Below are 18,401 nucleotides of genomic sequence, written 5' to 3'. Positions count from 1 at the left end.
ATCTTTATTTTTTTCATAGTTCTTTCTTGAGGAATTTTACAAAAAATATATCTAGGAAATCGTGAACTTTTTATCAAACCTACCTGTTCAAGGTTTTCAACGACAAAAACGGTTGATGTAGAATTTAGATAATTTCGATTTTTTAAGATTTTACCTCCAAAATCGTAATATTAAGAAAAAATCGTGGAGATTTCATTTGACTTCAGTGAGAATTTATTCAGAAGAGAGATAGTAAAAATGGTTACATCAAATTTGGAGTTAATATTCGCTCATAAATTAAAGTTAATAAAAGAAAAAAAATAACGACAATCGGATGACGTTTATTGAAGGAGAGTAAAGAGAGTAGAAAAGAGAAACGTTTGTGTCTTCCCAGTTCAATTGTTATTTTTATTTAATTGTTATATTCTATGCAAAGAAAAGCTAAAAGATATACCTAAATTAAATTATTATTTCATTCTAATTAAAATTAAAGCACAGAAAAAAATTTATGATTTATTTATTCATTTACTTTTTCTTGAAATATTTAGCCTTTATTTTTATTTGCATTTGCCGCTTTAAAAACAGGATAAGACAAAATAAAATATGGCTTTAAAATCTAGTTATGTATTAAAATTGAAAAAAAAACCTTGTTATACATAATTTTAATATTGTAGATGAAAAAATCGAAAAACAAAGAATTTAATTTATAAATATCAATATAGTTTATGTGATGCCTAAGCCGTTTTGATTTTGAAAACCTTAAGGAGAAATTCCAAACACAAGTCTATTTTTATTTCCACAACAAAACACACACGCAAAAATATATACGTTCTGAATATGAAATCTGTTGTTTAGTCCAACACCAAAAAAACAAGCTATTTCATATTTTACAAATTGACATATTTCTTAATTGACTTCCTAATTTAATATCCTAGGTTATAAAAAAAAACAAAAATAAAAATCTTGTATATTTATAAAAAAAAATAATAACAAAGAAAAACATAATTTCTTATTTTTTATAACGAGAAAAATATCCTATTTTTATTTACAAATAAAAAAATTATATTTTTGATTTACTCTATAGTTACAGTAAATATAAATTTTATTTCAGCACTTAACAAAATAACAATCAATGTGAAAATAAAATAAAAAAATAATGTGTTTATACTTGTATTTTTTGTGGAATTTTTTATAAGAATTTTTGTATGTCAATCCAATCAAATCAATGAATTTCAAAAAAAAAAAAAAAAGAAAAGATCATTACAAATGATCGTCAATGATTGAATAGAAAAAAATTAAATTAAAAAATAAAAATGACCAGGCACACACATCCAAAATTAGATGCTGCTGCATATGAAAAGGTTAATCTGGAAAAATGAAATATGTTTATTGAAAATTATAGGAAACAAATTTGGAGAATATGTATTGAGGAAATTGAGGTCGATCTATGCATATAGAATATTTACTTTTAAACCCGAAAAAATAACGCTGTATTACAAAATATATATATTCAGGAAATTTCCCCCTAAATTCAAAATCTTACCAAAACACCAGGAACTTATAAATATTAAAAAAAACACTTTAGGGTTAAAGCCATACTTTATGTGAATACAGGGTTAAGTCTCGGAGTTTTAGTTGACTTTGTTCGAGTTAGCTCCTTAATTCTTTTCCGAAGAAGCCAGCTGATGACTTAATCCTATCAAAAAAAGCGTGTTATGTATTCTCATCTTAAGTCCCAATCTCCCTAATTTTTTGCGTGATAGTGTGATAGATCAGCATATGATTCTATGTCGATACAGCCATGTACGCCCGTCTGTGAAAAATAACTCTAGATTCCCAACGAAATGAAGTAGGTTGATGAAATTTTGTGGAGATGCATTTTATAGGTCCACATTTTGATAAAGCCTCCATATAATGGTACCGCCAGATTTTCGTATTTTGGCTGTTTTATTCATATTTTTTTATCAGAATTTGCTGTAAATTGGCAGTTCCCCATATGTACGACAAATCTTTGCAAAGAACTGCCCAAATAGATCCAAGCTTAGGTAAAGTGCCTAATAACCCGATATTCGGTATTTTGATGATTTGTGTCACATTTTACGGAATTCTATAACTTTTGGTATTTGGAGTTCGTATTGGATGCTACATCCACTGATAAAAAAATTGCATATACAGGTCCACGCCTTTACATAACACCCTTATTCGGCATTTTTGTGATCCCAATATTCTTCATTTTGCTGATTTTAGCTACAGTTTCAAATTTAGCTATTATTTCAAATTTGGAGATCGCAGTGGGTACTACTTTCTTTACTAAAAATTATCTGTACAAAACCACATCTAGGCCATATAAAGGTACCTCCCTATATTTGGTATTTTGATGATTTAAGCGGCTTTGTTCAACGGAGTTGTGTACTTCAAACTAGGTTTTGGTGTTGCCAATAGGTACTATCTTCAGCGTATCTTCGGTATTTTGATAATTCTAGCCACATTTTTCAGCGGAATTATTTTAAAATTCGAAAATGATTTTGAAAAGAAATTCCGACCTTTCATTCAATTTTCGCGGTTTTCAATTATTTATTCAAAATCAATGCAACAAGTGGTTTGATTGTTTTGCTAATAATTTTAACATTACGAGCCAAAACAGGTAGACCTCTATAGTGGCAATTTTTTTTAAGATTAGCCTACCTTGTCTTCATTGTACTATGAGTATTACCATGAGTCTACCAATATTTGCAATATAAATCAATCAATATCTCTCTGATTGAACCTCCATTGCACCTCAATATACTCTCCAACCAGTCTAGATATCAAAATTCAATTTTAACAAAAACAAAAATAATAACAGTAAAAACACTAACAAAACAAAAAACCTATTTAAGAGAGACAGGAAAATAATTAGCAAAAAACAACAAAAACCAAAAAAAATGTTATAATTTTTAGTAGCTAAGATCATCCATAATTTTATATGAAAACAATGAACAAACAAAACAAAAAAAGGAAATGATGAAACAATTACCAGGTATCCAATTAAGAAAATCCCCTATTATTAACTATTTATCAGAAACAGAAGTGTAAGAAATGGACAAAACAAAAACAAAGAACTATTGTAAATTATTTATTGGAACAAAACAACAACAACAAAGAAATTATAAATATAATATTGAAATTAGAAAAGAAATGAAATAAAGATTTTTGAGAATAAGAAAATTCTTAAATAAATGTAAAAAAATTAAAAAAAAAATATTTGGGAGTAATTTTTGAAGAATGGGTTTTTAATGCAATAATTTTTTTTTTGCATTTTTCGCCAAATTTTGCCGAAATTCTCTCCACAGAGCCAGAACGTACGATAGTACATGCGTCCTTTTTCCCACTATATGACCAAATGTAATCAAACCCAGACCGAAATGAAACTTTGCTTAATGTGCAGTGATTAAGTATTTGGGAGGACAACACATCGGAAAATCGAAATCGAATAAAATCGACTTTGGTTCGAAAAGTCATAATTGAAAATCGATTTTTGATTCATTTGACAAAGTCGACCGTGTATCTCTAGACGAAATTTGGTTGACGGACAGAAGAGACTGATGTCGAGGAGGTTTTACATGATTTTCGCTTTGACGGATTTAACAATGATGCACCTCTGCACAGGGGTCAAGCTAGGATGCGTCAGCGAGCGCCCCTTTTGTATTATCCAGAGTTATCTTAGAGAGTGGGAGCCCTCCACAGAGTTCTAGGTCTATTCAAAAGGTATCAATTCGAATATCAGCTATACAGGGTGAGATGAAAAAACTGCAACCAACTTAAGACTGCTATCATTTCTAAGCCACTCGACCGATAGCTGTTAAAATTATTCTAGTGACAGCTCATTATGTTGTTTACAAGCTACAAAAGCATTTTGGTGAGAATTTTCCAGAAAATTCAAGCGTGATAGTGTGATTTCTTTTTATTTGCCTGGAAAGCCACAAGTGGCTATCGTTAGAGCACTACTGCATTTAAATGTGAATAAATATTTTGTGTCTCGTGCCAAAATATTGAAAAAATGAGGTCGGGTAAAGCCATTGAAATTCCAAAAAGTGCAAGAACTTACCACGCAACGAAAAGAAAATTGACTCAAAAAAGCTAAAGAGTTGCTTCGCTTGGCCGAAAGTGGTGAACTGCCGAATTTGGTTTTCTTCGATGAGAAAATATTCGTGGTCCAGCAGTTTGTAAACAAATAAAATGATCGTGTTTACTTGCCAAAGAGGTCAGCTGAAAATGTGCACCTTCGGTTGGCCACCAGAACTCAAGCGCCGACCATGATGATGGTGTGGGCCACCATAATAGCCGATGGTCGTTCTCCGTTCATATTAATCGATCGTGGCATCAGAATAAATGCCGAATATTATCGCGAAAATATTCTGGAGGGTGTATTAAAGCCTTGGGCACGTAAACATTTTTTTCGCAGACCTTGGACATTCCGACAGGACTCAGCACGCGTCACCTTAGAATGGTTACAAAATGAGGTTCTTCGCTTCATTTCCAGCGCACAATGGCCACCAAAATCTCCGGATATCAAACCATTGGACTATTGTGTCTGGAGTATTTTGGAAAGCAAGGTACTAAAGGTACTATTTTTAGCAAGCAAGGTACTAAAAAATACTAAAGTGTCGATCACCTCAAGCAAACGCTTCGCCGGGAATGGACCAAAACACCGCAGAGCAATATTTGGGCAGCGTGTTTTGGCCGTTTGAGGGCCATAGTTCATGCCAATGTTGACCAGTTCGAACAAATCTAAACCTTTTTCGAAAATTTCATGCTATTTCCGACATTTTTTTACCCTATATATTCCAGCCAGATCAACAGAACAAGGGCCTCCTGACAACCGAAACCCCAGAATAGTTTCCGGTCAGACTTCGTAGTCGAAACTACTACCAGTTTGTGTTCCATATAACACGAGACTGGTCACCCAAAATGAGAGAATCTTAAGGCACGATCAGGGAATATGATTGTGCAACACAAGTGATGGAGCAGTCTAATCACCACGTTTACATGGACGTAGCTTTCTCACTGGGAGAAGCGAGGCCTATTCACCTCTTCCGATCTGAGGTTGATGAACAGCAACCTATTTGGTTTGAAAGTGCGCCGACAAGATCTTAAAGATCAATGATGCTGAGGCACCACCTGAGGTACCAGAAAATTACCTCTGGTCAGATCTTTTAACCGAGTTACTTCCAGTTTCAGCCCCACGTGTTCAGGGAAAAGAAACATTCTAAGACCTCCTAAACACACTTATCCCACATTCATACTCATACACAAAAAGCAGACACATTCATACAACGCATTTACTATTCACACCAGTGTCCGATGACAGGCGAAAGCTCAACTAGCAAACTCCGCAAGGCTAGCATGCGTAAAACCAGTGGAGAGAACACGACTAACATCCCATTGGTCCATGGACTCTAGATTTATATAATCATCATAAAAAGGACATTAATACAATCCCTGTAGCCAGTCCTCGAATAGAATTTTTCCCTCTATACAAAAACGCATTTAAGTGAAGTCCAACACCAAAATCGGGGTTCGTCTGAGCAAAAGTAATACCCGGGATAAATCTGAGAGTTAAGGTGAGAATACATAAAGCGCTTATCTGGCTGGCTTCTTCGGAAATTAACAAAGGAGCCTAGGGCCAAAATCGAACTAAGTCAACCTAAAACTCCTTTGTTCATCTACGAAGAAGCCAGCCGATGACTTAAGGCAGCCAAATATGTACTTTCACCTTTACTCTACCATTCTCACTTTCATTCCATCTACGAAAGAATTTATCGTAGCCATTATTTACGATCCGGATAGAAGGGGACTGATCGAAACACGTCAAGTGGGATATTCTTCAGCAGGGCTAAAAGTTGTATAATTTGACTGTTTTTAATGTAATTGCCTCCGTACTATAAGAAGGACTTGACAGCTAAGCCCAACACAAACTGTGGCGCCCAACGTTTAAAAACAATCAGTCTTATAATTGCTCAAATTAAAAAAAAAATCATATAAATCAAAATCTATTGCCATGTATAATTTTCAAATAACAAGATACTAAAATTAGTAAAAAAAATATTTAGTTATTTTATTATTAAAAATTTCCAAATTTAATATTTTTATGTGTATATGTATGTGTGTCTATCCGACATTTTAAAATTTCACCCTTGGTTCACCAATTATTTCCACAATATCTTCACCTTTATCGATGCCATAATGAAGTTCATCGCCACGTTGATAGGCCCACGACATGCGTCTCGATGTAAAGTAGATTCCCAAATTACCATTCGGATCAATGCTAATAACACCAGCTGTCTGATTAAAACGCACCGTCATTTGTTCCAAAACAGCGGCAGTAGCCTCTTGGGCAGTCAGGCCGAAATGTTCGATTAAACTCAGAATTCTTGAGGCAACATTATAACGCATAATGGTCTCACCATTACCGGTGGCCGAGATACAACCAGCAGCATTATCGGCATAGGTGCCGCCACCCAAAATTGGTGAGTCTCCAATACGGCCAGGCATTTTTCCAGTAATACCCCCCGTTGATGTGGCAGCCGCCACATTGCCATAAGCATCAATGGCCACAGCGCCCACAGTACCGGGAGAACCAAACACCTTATCACCAATCTCCGGTTGTTCCTCCTCGTCATCACATGCCGAATTTGTTTTATTCAAACTATTCTTATAGTCCTCCAAAGCTTTTTTCGCTCGCTCCGTTACCAGAGAACCTTCGGGCAATATTTCAAAACCATCTTCAATGGCAAAGGCCATGGCACCATCACCGGCCAAATATTTGTGTCGTGTCTTTTCCATAACACTACGAGCCAGGGCAATGGGATGTAGAATATCACGAATGAGCGAAACACAGCCAGCATCCAAAGTGGCACCTTCCATAATCGCTGCATCCATTTCCACATTTCCCTCCCATGTCAGGACACCGCCATAACCAGCATTGAATTGATCATTTTCCTCCATAGCCTGGACAGCTTGTTGTACAGCTTCGACGACATTGCCGGTCTTTTTCAAGGCTTCATAACCAATACGGGCTGCTAGCTTAACACCAGCGTTTTTATATGGAATAGAATCGTCGCTTACATCTCCGGCACCACCATGCACCAATAGGGTGGGAACTATGTGTTGGGACTGTCAAAGAAAGAAAGCAATAGGTTAATATGAAAAATTAAAAAAACCAAAGACACCGCCTAAATTAGTAAAGCAATGACGGTCCATGGAAGAATCAAGGAAGTGAAATTATTTCAAATGAGCATATCCATATCTGCATTAAGCTGCTATCAAACGATAAGCGTTTTACATATGTCATATGTAGTGTCAAATTTTTCATATGTATATGGACGGCATTTCATTTGTGAAATACATATCATGATAGAAGAATACAGGTAGATGCATTAACACTCGCCGACATTCATATGTCACCAAGATTTATATATAGCAGCGAAAATAAATGGATTTCAAAAAATTTTCTTTTACGATGTCGTCCAAAGGTTTGTATGATAAGTGATCTTTAATAAATTCCACTAATTGAAATTATTTTTCATTCAAAATTAAAAAAAAAAATGACAGCTCATTGTATCAGCAGCTGTAGTGATGCGCCTACCTGTATTATTGCATCATGGTACATATGTACTTTTTCGATTACAGCGAGCCCTTTTTTCATGGAAAAAATATATGCTCTGTTCCAGAACCTGCAAGGATTTACTAGTTGTGCAATTTTTTCGATAACATAAAGAGAAAACCGGTTATTGTACCAAAAAGTTGCACATTCTGGCAGTTCTAGAACAGTTTTTGCTACGATAACCGACTTTCCCTTTCTGGAAATTTTCAAAAATAGTGAAAAAATTGCAAAAACATTGGATTCTTCCAGGTTCTGCAACAGATTTTTTCTACGATAACCGATTTTCACATTATGATATCGAACGAAGATTCAAAAAATGTAGAATTTTGGAGGTTCTGAAACAGAGCATTTATAAATGACTTATGCTTATATATGCTCTGTTCTAGAACCAGCAAGAATGTACTAGTTAGTCCAGGACCTGCAAGAATCTACTATGTTTGCATTTTTTTCGATATCATAAAGGGAAAATCGCTTATCGCAGTAAAAACTTTCACATTCTTGTAGTTCCGGAACAGAACAATAATAAACGAACAACACTTTTGATTAAATTTTTGGTCTTTTTTGGTCAGAACTGAAAAAAATGGTCTGTTCCAGAAATACAAGAATGTAAAAGTTTTTACTATTTAAACCGATTTTCCTTTTATGATACCGAAAAAAATTGCAAACCTAGTAGATTCTTGCAGTCATCGGCTGATTTTTTCGTAGAGGAACAAAGGAGTTTTAGGTTGACTTAGTTCGATTTTGGCCCTTTGCTCCTTTCCAAAGAAGCCAGCCGATGACTTAAGCCAGGCAAAAAAACGTTTTATGTATTCTCCCTTTTAGTAGAATTGACATTAAACTCGTTACAAGAACATGTCAGTGTAAGTTTTCGTTTCAGTACAGATTCCATATAGCAGGTATTGTGAAGATTTGGGCAACATTTCTAAACTGGTAATTCTGAGGATTTGACCCTTAAAGGCAGATCTAAGGTTAAAGTACACTCGAGACCAACACAAGAACTAATATTACCGAAAATGTTTTCTTAAGATGAAGGGTTTGAGATCTTGGAATCTTTCTGAAGGGGAGAATACATAAAACGCTTTTTTGACTGGCCTACGTAATCGACTGGCTTCTTTGGAAAAGAACAAAGAAGCATAGGGCCGAATTTGAACTAAGTAAACCTAAAACTCCTTTGTTCCTCTACGAAGAAGCCAGCTGATGACTTATGCAACTCAAAAAAGCTTTTTATGTACTCCCACCTTAAGATGTGGAACATAAGACCGTTTTTACTTGCCAAGGAACGCCAAAAATAAAATATTAAGGGCTAAGTACATAAGAAGCTTGAAGTCATGGCACGGCCTATTTTGTGACATTTCACAAAGGAATTACAGAGCCGCACTAATATCCTGCCGTCGTTTTTCATTATAATTTGGCATTAATATGCCTAGCCATGACTTCAAGCTTTTTATGTATTCGCAGCCTTACTTTTGTAAAAGCTGCCACTCGTCATACGAAAATATTTTAGGTATGAAAATTGATATTTTTAAATGTCAAGGTCGAGTTCGTCACAAAAAGGTTGCCATATTCCATTCAGCAAATGATTTTACGTCTAATATTTTTTCCATCGAGTGTTCTAAAGTTATAAATTCCCAAAAAATATAACTCCACTTGCAAAATCAAACGAAGTTTCATTGCGAAAAAAATTAGTTTTTAGCATAGTACAATAAAAAGGTAAAGTAAAGCTACCACCTGATTACAATTTTTTTCTAAGAGTGCCCGATTTCTGCCAACTTATATGAATTGTTTTGAAAAATAAAAACAAAATATTTTCAAAATCAATGATTGGAAGAAACTTAAATTGCGGGGCGCGCATTAATGATATTAACCAGATTTGCCACGAAATTTAAGGATTGAACACTGAGGATCATATTTTTAAGAGAACATCCAGACATTTCATTTATCTTTTGCCCTATTTGACTCATTTTAAAAGTGAATAATTCTGACAGGAAGCGGGCATAGCCAGCTCTGAGTATTTATTTAGTTTTACGATGCTGTTCTACCACATTATTATACCATGGTTTTTATTTTTCTGAAGATGCTCAATACGGAATTTATTCTACTTTCGATCGGAATTGTTTTTGTGCCATGCCTGATAACAAAGGATTGCCATTACCGATTTGGCAAATGAGATTGCCTCTTTCATTCTGCCATGTATTAAAATATACTTACCAGTATTGTGTGGGGTAACACGGCCGAAATTACAGCCAAACAAAGTATCTGGAAGAAGAAAAATTTGTGGATATTAAAAATGTCTGTCTATTCTCTGATTTAAATTATATTTAATAAAAATAACTATTGAAATATTCTCGGAATTCGCTTTCACTTAAATAAACACAGCAATTAATCTGAAATGTTTTTTTTTTATTATTTATGCCACAATCATTTTAAATCTACCCTATTATAAACATATAAAATCGACTTTATTATTTATTAATGGTGTCTCATATAGCAAAAACATCGGTTGGAGGCTCCATTCATAGGATTGATAAGATTTCAGAAGTTTATTGGGTTTCCTGATAAACCGTTCACTAATTGCATACGTTTATTTCATGGTATTTTTAAATACAGGGTGAGTTGAAAAAACTGCAACCAACTTCAGACTGCTGTCATTTCTAAGTCACTCGTCAGACAGCTGTTAAAATTATTCCAGTGACAGCACATTATATTGTTTACAAGCGTACAAAAGCATTTTGCCGAGAATTTTCCAGAAAAAATGTTATTCGTGATGGAATTCAAGCGTGGCTATCGTTAGAGCACTCCAGCATTTAAATGTGAATAAATCTTTTGTGTCTCGTAGCGTAGCCCGACGTCAAGGAAGTGAAAGAAAGAAAACAGCAACATTAGCCGAAATGGTTCGAAAAGTAAAGAAGCGACTTGATCGAAACCCGCGTCGCAGCGGTCGAAAAATGGCTCGTGGGCTGAACATATCGCATTATTCCATTCGGCAAATATTGAAAAATGAGCTCACGCTAAAACCATTGAAATTCCAAGAAGTGCAAGAACTTACACCGCTTGGCCGAAAGTGGTGAACTGACGAATTTCGTTTTCTCCACTCCGATGAGAAAACATTCGCTGTCCAGCAGGTTGTCAACGAACAAAATGATCGGGTTTACTTGCCAAAGAGGTCAGCTGAAAATGTGCACCTTCGGTTGGCCACCAGAACTCAAGCGCCGGCCATGGTGATGGTGTCGATGGTCGCTCTCCGCTCGTATTAATCGACCGTGGCATTAGAATAAATGCCGAATATTATTGCGAAAATATTCTGGAGAGTGTATTAAAACCTTGGGCAGGCAAATATATTGACCGCAGACTTTGAACATTGGAACAGGACTCAGCACCTTCGTACTTAGCACGCGCCACCCAAGAATAGTTACAAAATGAGGCTCCTCGCTTCATTTACAGCGCACAATGGCCACCAAAATCTCCGGATACCAATCCGTTGGACTATTGTGTCTGGAGTATTTTGGAAATCAAGGTTGGCACTAAAAAATACCAAAGTGTCGATCACCTCAAGCAAGCACTTCGGCAGGAATGGGTCAAAATACCACAGAGCAACATTCGGCCAGCGTGTGACGGTTTCATTGGACGTTTGAAGGCCATAATTCGTGTCAAAGGTGACCAATTCGAACAAATCTAATTTTTTTTCTAAAATTTGATGCTATTTCCGACAGTTTTTGCTTTCATTCAATAAGATTTAAAAAAATGTAAATGTTATGGCGTTTGACTTTGTTGCAGTATTTTTTCCCCAGTACTGCGTGCTGATTTTAGTAGACCAAAAAAAAAAAAAAAAAAAAATATATATATATATATATATACTTTTTTTGTTAATTTATATCATTTTCTATTAATTTGTTATAGAGTATCAATGTGCAATTAAGAATTCGTGAAAACGTAACATTTATATTTACCGGTAATACCGGCATTAAAGACCTATTTGCAACTAAATACCCGTAAATACTGAACAACTGTCATAGGGGTGAAATAAAGTGTATTATTTATTAGATGTGTCACTTAGGTTATTAGCATTTAATTAAATGGCAAAACATTTACACTTATTGACCCACTAACCACACTTTTAGATAATTTTTTTGCTTACAATTTTTGGCTTGTCAAAACAATTAATTCATCGAAAAGTCGGTTGGTTCAAACAAGTGTTCCCTCAATTCAAAAGAAAAAAATGTCTGTATCAACAATTTTTATTCACTGGGGTTATCAAACCTTTCCTGAAAATATGCCAGTTATTTTCCTTTAGTCCACTGAAGAGACATTGTTTACTTATTTCCAATAGCTTTTCATTGTTTTTTTTTTTTAAATTAATTAAAAATTCTCTTACTTTCGTAGCCACCATGGTCTTATTTATGATCCGTTCAGTAAAACAACCCGCTTACTACTGGAGCGGGTCAGCGCAAACGATTATCGGCAAAAGTAAATTATTCCACGATTTTTTTCATCTTATCTTTGGTGGTCATAATAATAACAATAATTAGACTCTATCTACAGATAGCCGTTAACTTTCATTCATATACAAAATATTTACGTATGACGAGTGGCAGGTTTAAAAAAAAATAAATAAATAAACTTTAATTTTCGCTGTTCCGTGGCACGAACCAAGTTTATTTATCAGTTCTTGGACTTGGAAAGATAACGATTTCAAACCCTTCATCTTAAGGAAACGTTTTCGGTGATGTTAAGGTGGGAATACATAAAGCGCTTATTTATAAAAAATGAGGAATGACAATTATAAGTCAAACCCCACAATTTCTACATTTTTTTTAATTTTTATTGAAGGAAAGCGAAAAATGTTGCAAATAGCATCAAATTTTAGAATAAGTTTAAATTTGTTCGAATTGGTCACCTTTGGCACGAATTATGGCCTTCAAAAGGTCAATGAAACCGTCACACACTCCCGAATGTTTTTCTGCGGTATTTTGGAAAATTCCCGGCGAAGCGCTTGCGCTTGAGGTGATCGACACTTTGGTATTTTTTAGTGGCAACCTTACATTCCAAAATATTCCAGACACAATAGTCCAACGGATTGGTATCTGGAGATTTTGGTGCCATTCTTGGGTGGCGCATGCTGAGTGCGATGGTGCTGAGTCCTGTTAGAATGTCCAAGATCTACGGACAAAATGTTTGTGTGCCCAAGGCTTTAATACACCCTCCAGAGTATTTTCGCGATAATATTCGGTATTTATTCCGATGCCACGGTCGATTAATACGAGCGGAGAGCGACCATCGGCTGTTATGGCGGTCCATTTGACCTTAATTTCTTGTCAGCGAAAGATGTCGTTTTATACAAAACCTGCAACAATCTACTAGTTTTGAATGTTTTTCGATATCATAAAAGGAAAATCGATTATCGTAGTAATAAGTTGTACATTCTTGCAGTTCTGGAACAGAAAAATTATTAATTATTTTTGTAAAAACTGCCACTCGCCATTTATTTGAAAAATGACAGGGTCGAGTTCGCCAAAAAAAAAAGGTTGGCATATTCAATTAAACAAATGAGTGTACCTCTATTGTTTTGCCATGGGAAACTTGTAACTTTAGATCACTTGTTCTGTTCCAGAACCTGCAAGAGTCTACTAGTTTTTCAATTTTCATTTTTTGATATCACAAAGGAAAAATCAGTTATTATAGTCAAATGTTTAACATTCTTGGAGTTCTGGAACAGACTAACTCTTAAAACACCTAAAAATTATAAAAAATATTGTTTTAATAACAAATACTATTTTATTTAAAATAATTCGTAAATTTTACCATTTCGATTGAAAATATGTCAAAGGTTATACTTTATAAAGGTCAACGGCGTCAGAATTTTTCAACACCTTGGTTTTTCCTTTGTAATTCTACATATTTATAGCAAGAAAATGAAGCAATGTGCTGACTGTGTTTTTATGTTAACATTCTAATCATTTTTCTTTTTATTTTATACCCCTTTGGCAAGCAGAAATTTTTAAAAATAACTGTCACTTCTGCTATCCCTTTGCTCGATTGTGTGTAACCTAAACGCAAACATATGTCTGATAACAGCTGGTATCGATAACTCTATTATACGAATAATCAGACTTATTCCTTCACTAGCGTTATTGAAAAAAAGGAAAAACAACAAAGACGACTGGCAAAAAATTAATTACAACAAAAACGATTTTTCATCAACAAATAAACCACAAGTGTCATAAAAATTCCATTGTAAACAAATCCCAGTTACTTCAGATAATTGGAATCAAAGCAACCACCTATAATACATTCTTGGCTGCTATCTGACACCAGTCTTGTGTAAGTTATTTTGGGAATCTTGTCCCATCATAGAAGAATACAACAGCTCCTCTATTCATTTACTTGCTCTTCAACAACAACACTCGAACAAACGAATACGCATTTGAAATGGGCCGTGTATTTTTGGAACATCTGGGGGGCATTCGTTTGTTCAACTGTGGCCAGTGTCAAACGAACCTTACCAATCGCAATCAATTGATAAGTACGCGCTTTACAGGAGCCACCGGTAAGTTCAATTTCTTCTTATCTGTCTCTGTACTTTGTGTTCCATCATTTTCCGTTTCTTGTTTGATGTAATTGTGTGTCACACATAAAGGTAATTGCGCATCGTATGTAATATAGTACGTATTGTATTTGTTTTTTGTGGTTCTGTTTTCCCCCCGACGGTGTGTGTAATCACTCAATTATAATTATCATCTTTTGCGTTGGAATTACGTCAATACATCTGTTGTCTATAGGACGAGCTTATCTCTTCAAACGTGTGGTGAATCTTACATTCAGCAATGTCCAGGAGAGGGTCATGTTGACGGGCCGTCACATGGTGCGAGATGTAATGTGCAAGAACTGCAATGCTAAGCTTGGTTGGATGTATGAATATGCAACGGATGAACAACAAAAGTAAGTACCAAATGTGAGCAATTATGATTGAATAATTATTGCTAATTGATCGATTTATTTTCAAGGGGAAATGAAGTCTTGTAGATTTGTAATTAGTGAATGTAAAGATATTTGAAATGAATTTGGAGTTTTTAGAGGAGATGAATACGACTTAAGTAAATCCAAAGTCCATCTACCCAAATTATATGGGTGATATGATATGTTGAATGAGATATTGGTCCATTATGGCGTGTAGCCCCACATACAATGGTTAGCTAAAATTTTTCAATCCCACATAGAACACAACGGGTCAATTAACAGGTATCTTAGTTCTAAATTGGGGTGAAAGGTATGCCCATATCCTAGTTTATAGATTTTAAAGACAAGGTGTCCAGTACAGGGTGAGATAAAAAAACTGCAAAAAGACAAACGCCATAATTTTTAACATTTTTTTAAATTTTATTGAATGAAAGCAAGAAAAGGTCAGAAATAGTATCAAATCTTAGAATAAGTTTAGATTTGTTCGAATTGGTCACCTTTGGCAAACGGCAAAGGAATCCGTCGCACGCTGCCCATTCCCGACGTAGTACGTAGTGCACTTTAGAATTTTTTAATGCCAACCTTGCTTTCTAAAATACTCCAGTCACAATAGTACAACGTATTGGTATCCGGTGATTTTGGTGGCCATTGTGCGCTGGAAATGAAGCGAGGAACTTTATTCTGTAACCATTCTTGGGTTGCACGTGCTGAGTGCGTTGGAGCTGAGTGCTGTTGGAATGTCCAAGGTCTGCGGCCAAAATGTTTGCGTGCTCTGTAGAGCTATTTTAGGACGTTTCTTATTGAAGTGTTAATATATAATCGGCCCACATAATACCTCTTGCTTTGCGAAATTTTCGTGGTATCCGCCCTAATTTCCAATAAATTCAGGTGTTGTTTGATATTCTGGACTCTCTGTGGGGTTCTTTACTCCACGCATAAAAAATTCAATATAGACCCACTTGAAGGTTTCGCTTTCAACTTTTTAAGTAACTACTGTTCTGTTCTGTTACTGTTCTCATTGAGTAAAACAATTTGACTCTGTCTTTTGATATGACCCCCATACAACGGTACAATCAGATCTTCGGTATTTTGTAAGTTTTAGTGTCAATTCAGCTGCAATTTGATGTTTTGACACATTAGGGGTAGATTAAATTCGATTCTCATATAGATTCGATGCCTTTGCCTTCATTTTCTCTCGAAGAGAAACGTATTTTTCCATATTTTTATTTTTTTTTCTATTCCCACAGATACAAGGAAGGTCGGGTGATTTTGGAATATGCTCTTATAAGTGAAGTGGAAGGCTTTCCCGAAAGCTCAACACCGACTCACTAACAGCGATGGATGCTCTAAATATAATCTCCTCCACCCCCACCACAATCACTACCAACTATCTAAACAAAACAAAAAAACTCCTCACTAATACTTAATATTACTACATTTAAGTGACTTATCATTAATTTAATTGTTTTCTTGTCGAAAATAAACTAATAACAATTTTTGATCGATGATATAGAAGTAATATTAACATGTAGCTGTAGTTAAAAGATGCAATGTACTTGCTAATATCTATATCGAAAAAAGAAATACATACGACCTAGAAGCTAAGTCTAAACAACTTTAATTAATAATGCCCTTAAACCAAATTAACAAGTATTTTTGTCATATGTTCTTGATAGATTTTTGTTTTAAGTTTTAGTAGAGAGCTGCCTATTTACCTTTCAAGCATTTTTTTAAATCGAAAATATCAAACATAATTGATTTCTAGTTTTTAAATTTAATATCTTTAAACTTTTTAAATTGAAATTTAAAATAATGTTTTTGAATAAAATTTTTCCTGTTTTTTCGGATTTTAAAACATTTATTGAAATGCAAAACAAAACTGGTTTTTAACTAAACATGTTTCACTTTTTTTTTATAAAAAAAAACAATTTTAGGTAACTGAGAATGTGTTTAAGTATTCTTCTCCCCCGTTGTTTGACTACAACACATATTTGGTGGTGATGCCGCTAATGTTGGCTTCATTCCGATGTCTCTATAACTTGCCGGTTTTCTGGGCCATTGCTAAAGCATTTTCATTGGCAATCATTTGGAACTCTTGGAATCTTTGGGAAATTCTCTGATTCATTTTCAAATATTTTTCCATGCAATTCAGGGAACATTTTTCCTAAAATAAGAATATCATAATCAAATTAGAAAACAAATGTATTGTGGCCTTTGATGTCTGTTTATCATGACCTTACCTCACTCTCCTTGACTTCTCTGGCAGTGAAATCTCGCACACAGTCTGTGAAACACATTTCCGACAGTTTGTTATAGGACATTAGGAAGTCTGTGAACTGTAAATTATTTATAAACAACATTATTTTAATTTATAAATCCAATTAGTTTTTATCGCAGAACTCTTTTTGTTGTCCACAATACCCACCGTTTTCATTTGTTCCTTGTCCAAAGAATCTAAAGAGGTTGTTGCTGCTTCCTTGTTTGCCATTGTTTATGATTTACTTTTGTACTTTATTTTATTTATAAACTCTTAAAATATTTATTATTTTAGGAAAAAAGATGAATGATTAGGAATTCCTTGGGCTTTTTATGTTGTAATCATCCAACTTTTGTTGAAAAGCGTGTGCTGTCAGGTGAACAGCTGTTCAATGCAATTGTGTACGCTTAACAACACTGCTTCAAAGTTAATCTATTACAAATATTTTCAGTGTTGTGCAACATATGTTTTTAAGTACGTTTAATTGTGGTTTTTTATTAAATATATAAGTTGTTATATTGTACGTTTTTTTAAATTGTGTAAGCAGAAAATATAGTTTTCAACTTAAATGAAGAATTCTACCAACAATGTATTAAAATTAAAAAAAATGTATTAAAGTTATCATGCCACAAGCTAAGCTTACAGAGTTTTCTCGTATTTTAAAGGCGTTAGCAATTGTGTAGACTCTGTGTTAATGGAACAGCTGTCGAAAATGTCAAGTGATGTAAAAAAATAAGAGGCGCGCAAAATGACTTTCTTTTCTGTAACCAACTAAATATAACAAGACCGTTGTTATTTAAATTGTTAATTGTTATATTTTCTAATGAAATAAAAGAAACACCAACTAACTTTATGCGGCAATTGTGTATTTGTAAATAGTGCTTACAATAACAAATTTAAATGAATATGGAGTCGGTGAATCCCAAGACATAATTAGCAATAAGTTTTTCCCCCTATAAAAAGTAAGTATCCAATCAACCACAAAATTGAGCTTAAACAGGTAGGATATATTTTAAATAATAAATTAATATATTTAATAGGTAGTCTCCAGCTACGAGATGTGTACGAGTGAAATTAAAAAAGGGTCAAAATTTAAACTACAGAGGTAAGTAGGTATGTATGTATTTGCAACTACATACAATATTACAAACATTTTGAAAGCACCGCCACGTTCAGCGTTTTCCAGAACATTACTTATGAATTGAATTTACTCATGAAATCATTGTTCAGATCAATGTTCAATTTTAACCTTTGGGTTAATTTCTTACATGGCAAGATAAAAGGATAATGATTTTGGCATATTCTGACCCAATTTAAGTATCATTAATTGGAGAGCTATTTTTGACGGCAAGCAAGCCCTTCTTGAAATACATGATTTTTTCTAACAATCCCAAGGTTACTCTTTTCCACCACAACCGACCGTGAGGGCGTACTCCTCATTACGAAGGGATCGCGTACTCACCATCATCCGTACAATGATGGAAAATTGGTAGGCATTGAAATAACATCTGCATTAAGCTTAGTTTGGTTTCAGGGCATGTCAACACAATGGGGAATGGCATGGCT

At 34.5% G+C, this 18,401-nt stretch overlaps 3 protein-coding genes across 3 annotated transcripts; 1 reads left to right on the top strand and 2 right to left on the bottom strand.

Moving 5' to 3' along the window:
* Positions 1–6,104: 6,104 nt before the first annotated feature.
* On the bottom strand, positions 6,105–12,108 carry LOC101891978 (probable isoaspartyl peptidase/L-asparaginase GA20639). The gene is made up of 3 exons (XM_005181149.4): positions 11,997–12,108; positions 9,833–9,880; positions 6,105–7,134 (listed from the first exon to the last, which is right to left on the bottom strand). The coding sequence occupies exons 1-3, from the start codon at positions 12,009–12,011 to the stop codon at positions 6,142–6,144; spliced, it is 1,056 nt and encodes a 351-aa protein (XP_005181206.1). The 5' UTR covers positions 12,012–12,108; the 3' UTR covers positions 6,105–6,141.
* Positions 12,109–13,732: 1,624 nt separating this feature from the next.
* Positions 13,733–15,931, top strand: LOC101892151 (protein yippee). Its single transcript, XM_005181150.4, has 3 exons — positions 13,733–14,168; positions 14,401–14,560; positions 15,826–15,931. Exons 1-3 carry the CDS (start codon positions 14,051–14,053, stop codon positions 15,908–15,910), a joined length of 363 nt encoding a protein of 120 aa, XP_005181207.1. The 5' UTR covers positions 13,733–14,050; the 3' UTR covers positions 15,911–15,931.
* Positions 15,932–16,415: 484 nt separating this feature from the next.
* Positions 16,416–17,220, bottom strand: LOC101892318 (mitochondrial import inner membrane translocase subunit Tim9). The gene is made up of 3 exons (XM_005181151.4): positions 17,004–17,220; positions 16,819–16,914; positions 16,416–16,742 (listed from the first exon to the last, which is right to left on the bottom strand). The coding sequence occupies exons 1-3, from the start codon at positions 17,064–17,066 to the stop codon at positions 16,611–16,613; spliced, it is 291 nt and encodes a 96-aa protein (XP_005181208.1). The 5' UTR covers positions 17,067–17,220; the 3' UTR covers positions 16,416–16,610.
* Between the last annotated feature and the right edge of the window lie 1,181 nt (positions 17,221–18,401).

Source organism: Musca domestica, unplaced genomic scaffold, assembly GCF_030504385.1.
Source record: "Musca domestica strain aabys unplaced genomic scaffold, Musca_domestica.polishedcontigs.V.1.1 18, whole genome shotgun sequence".
Taxonomy (NCBI): domain Eukaryota; kingdom Metazoa; phylum Arthropoda; class Insecta; order Diptera; family Muscidae; genus Musca; species Musca domestica.
Note: the sequence above shows the minus strand (reverse complement) of the source record. Positions and strands in the feature narration are given on the sequence as shown.

Excerpts from the sequence above, each read along its gene's own strand:
- LOC101891978 (XM_005181149.4), bottom strand. Across the intron at positions 7,135-9,832 it reads TGTTACCCCACACAATACTG|TCCCAACACATAGTTCCCAC; the intron begins GTAAGTATATTT and ends TTTCTTTGACAG.
- LOC101892151 (XM_005181150.4), top strand. The coding sequence starts at position 14,051 with ATGGGCCGTGTATTTTTGGAACATCTGGGGGGCATTCGTTTGTTCAAC. Across the intron at positions 14,169-14,400 it reads GCGCTTTACAGGAGCCACCG|GACGAGCTTATCTCTTCAAA; the intron begins GTAAGTTCAATT and ends TGTTGTCTATAG. Across the intron at positions 14,561-15,825 it reads GCAACGGATGAACAACAAAA|ATACAAGGAAGGTCGGGTGA; the intron begins GTAAGTACCAAA and ends CTATTCCCACAG.
- LOC101892318 (XM_005181151.4), bottom strand. The coding sequence starts at position 17,066 with ATGGCAAACAAGGAAGCAGCAACAACCTCTTTAGATTCTTTGGACAAG. Across the intron at positions 16,915-17,003 it reads ACAAGGAACAAATGAAAACG|TTCACAGACTTCCTAATGTC; the intron begins GTGGGTATTGTG and ends AATAATTTACAG. Across the intron at positions 16,743-16,818 it reads GAGAAGTCAAGGAGAGTGAG|GAAAAATGTTCCCTGAATTG; the intron begins GTAAGGTCATGA and ends TTCTTATTTTAG.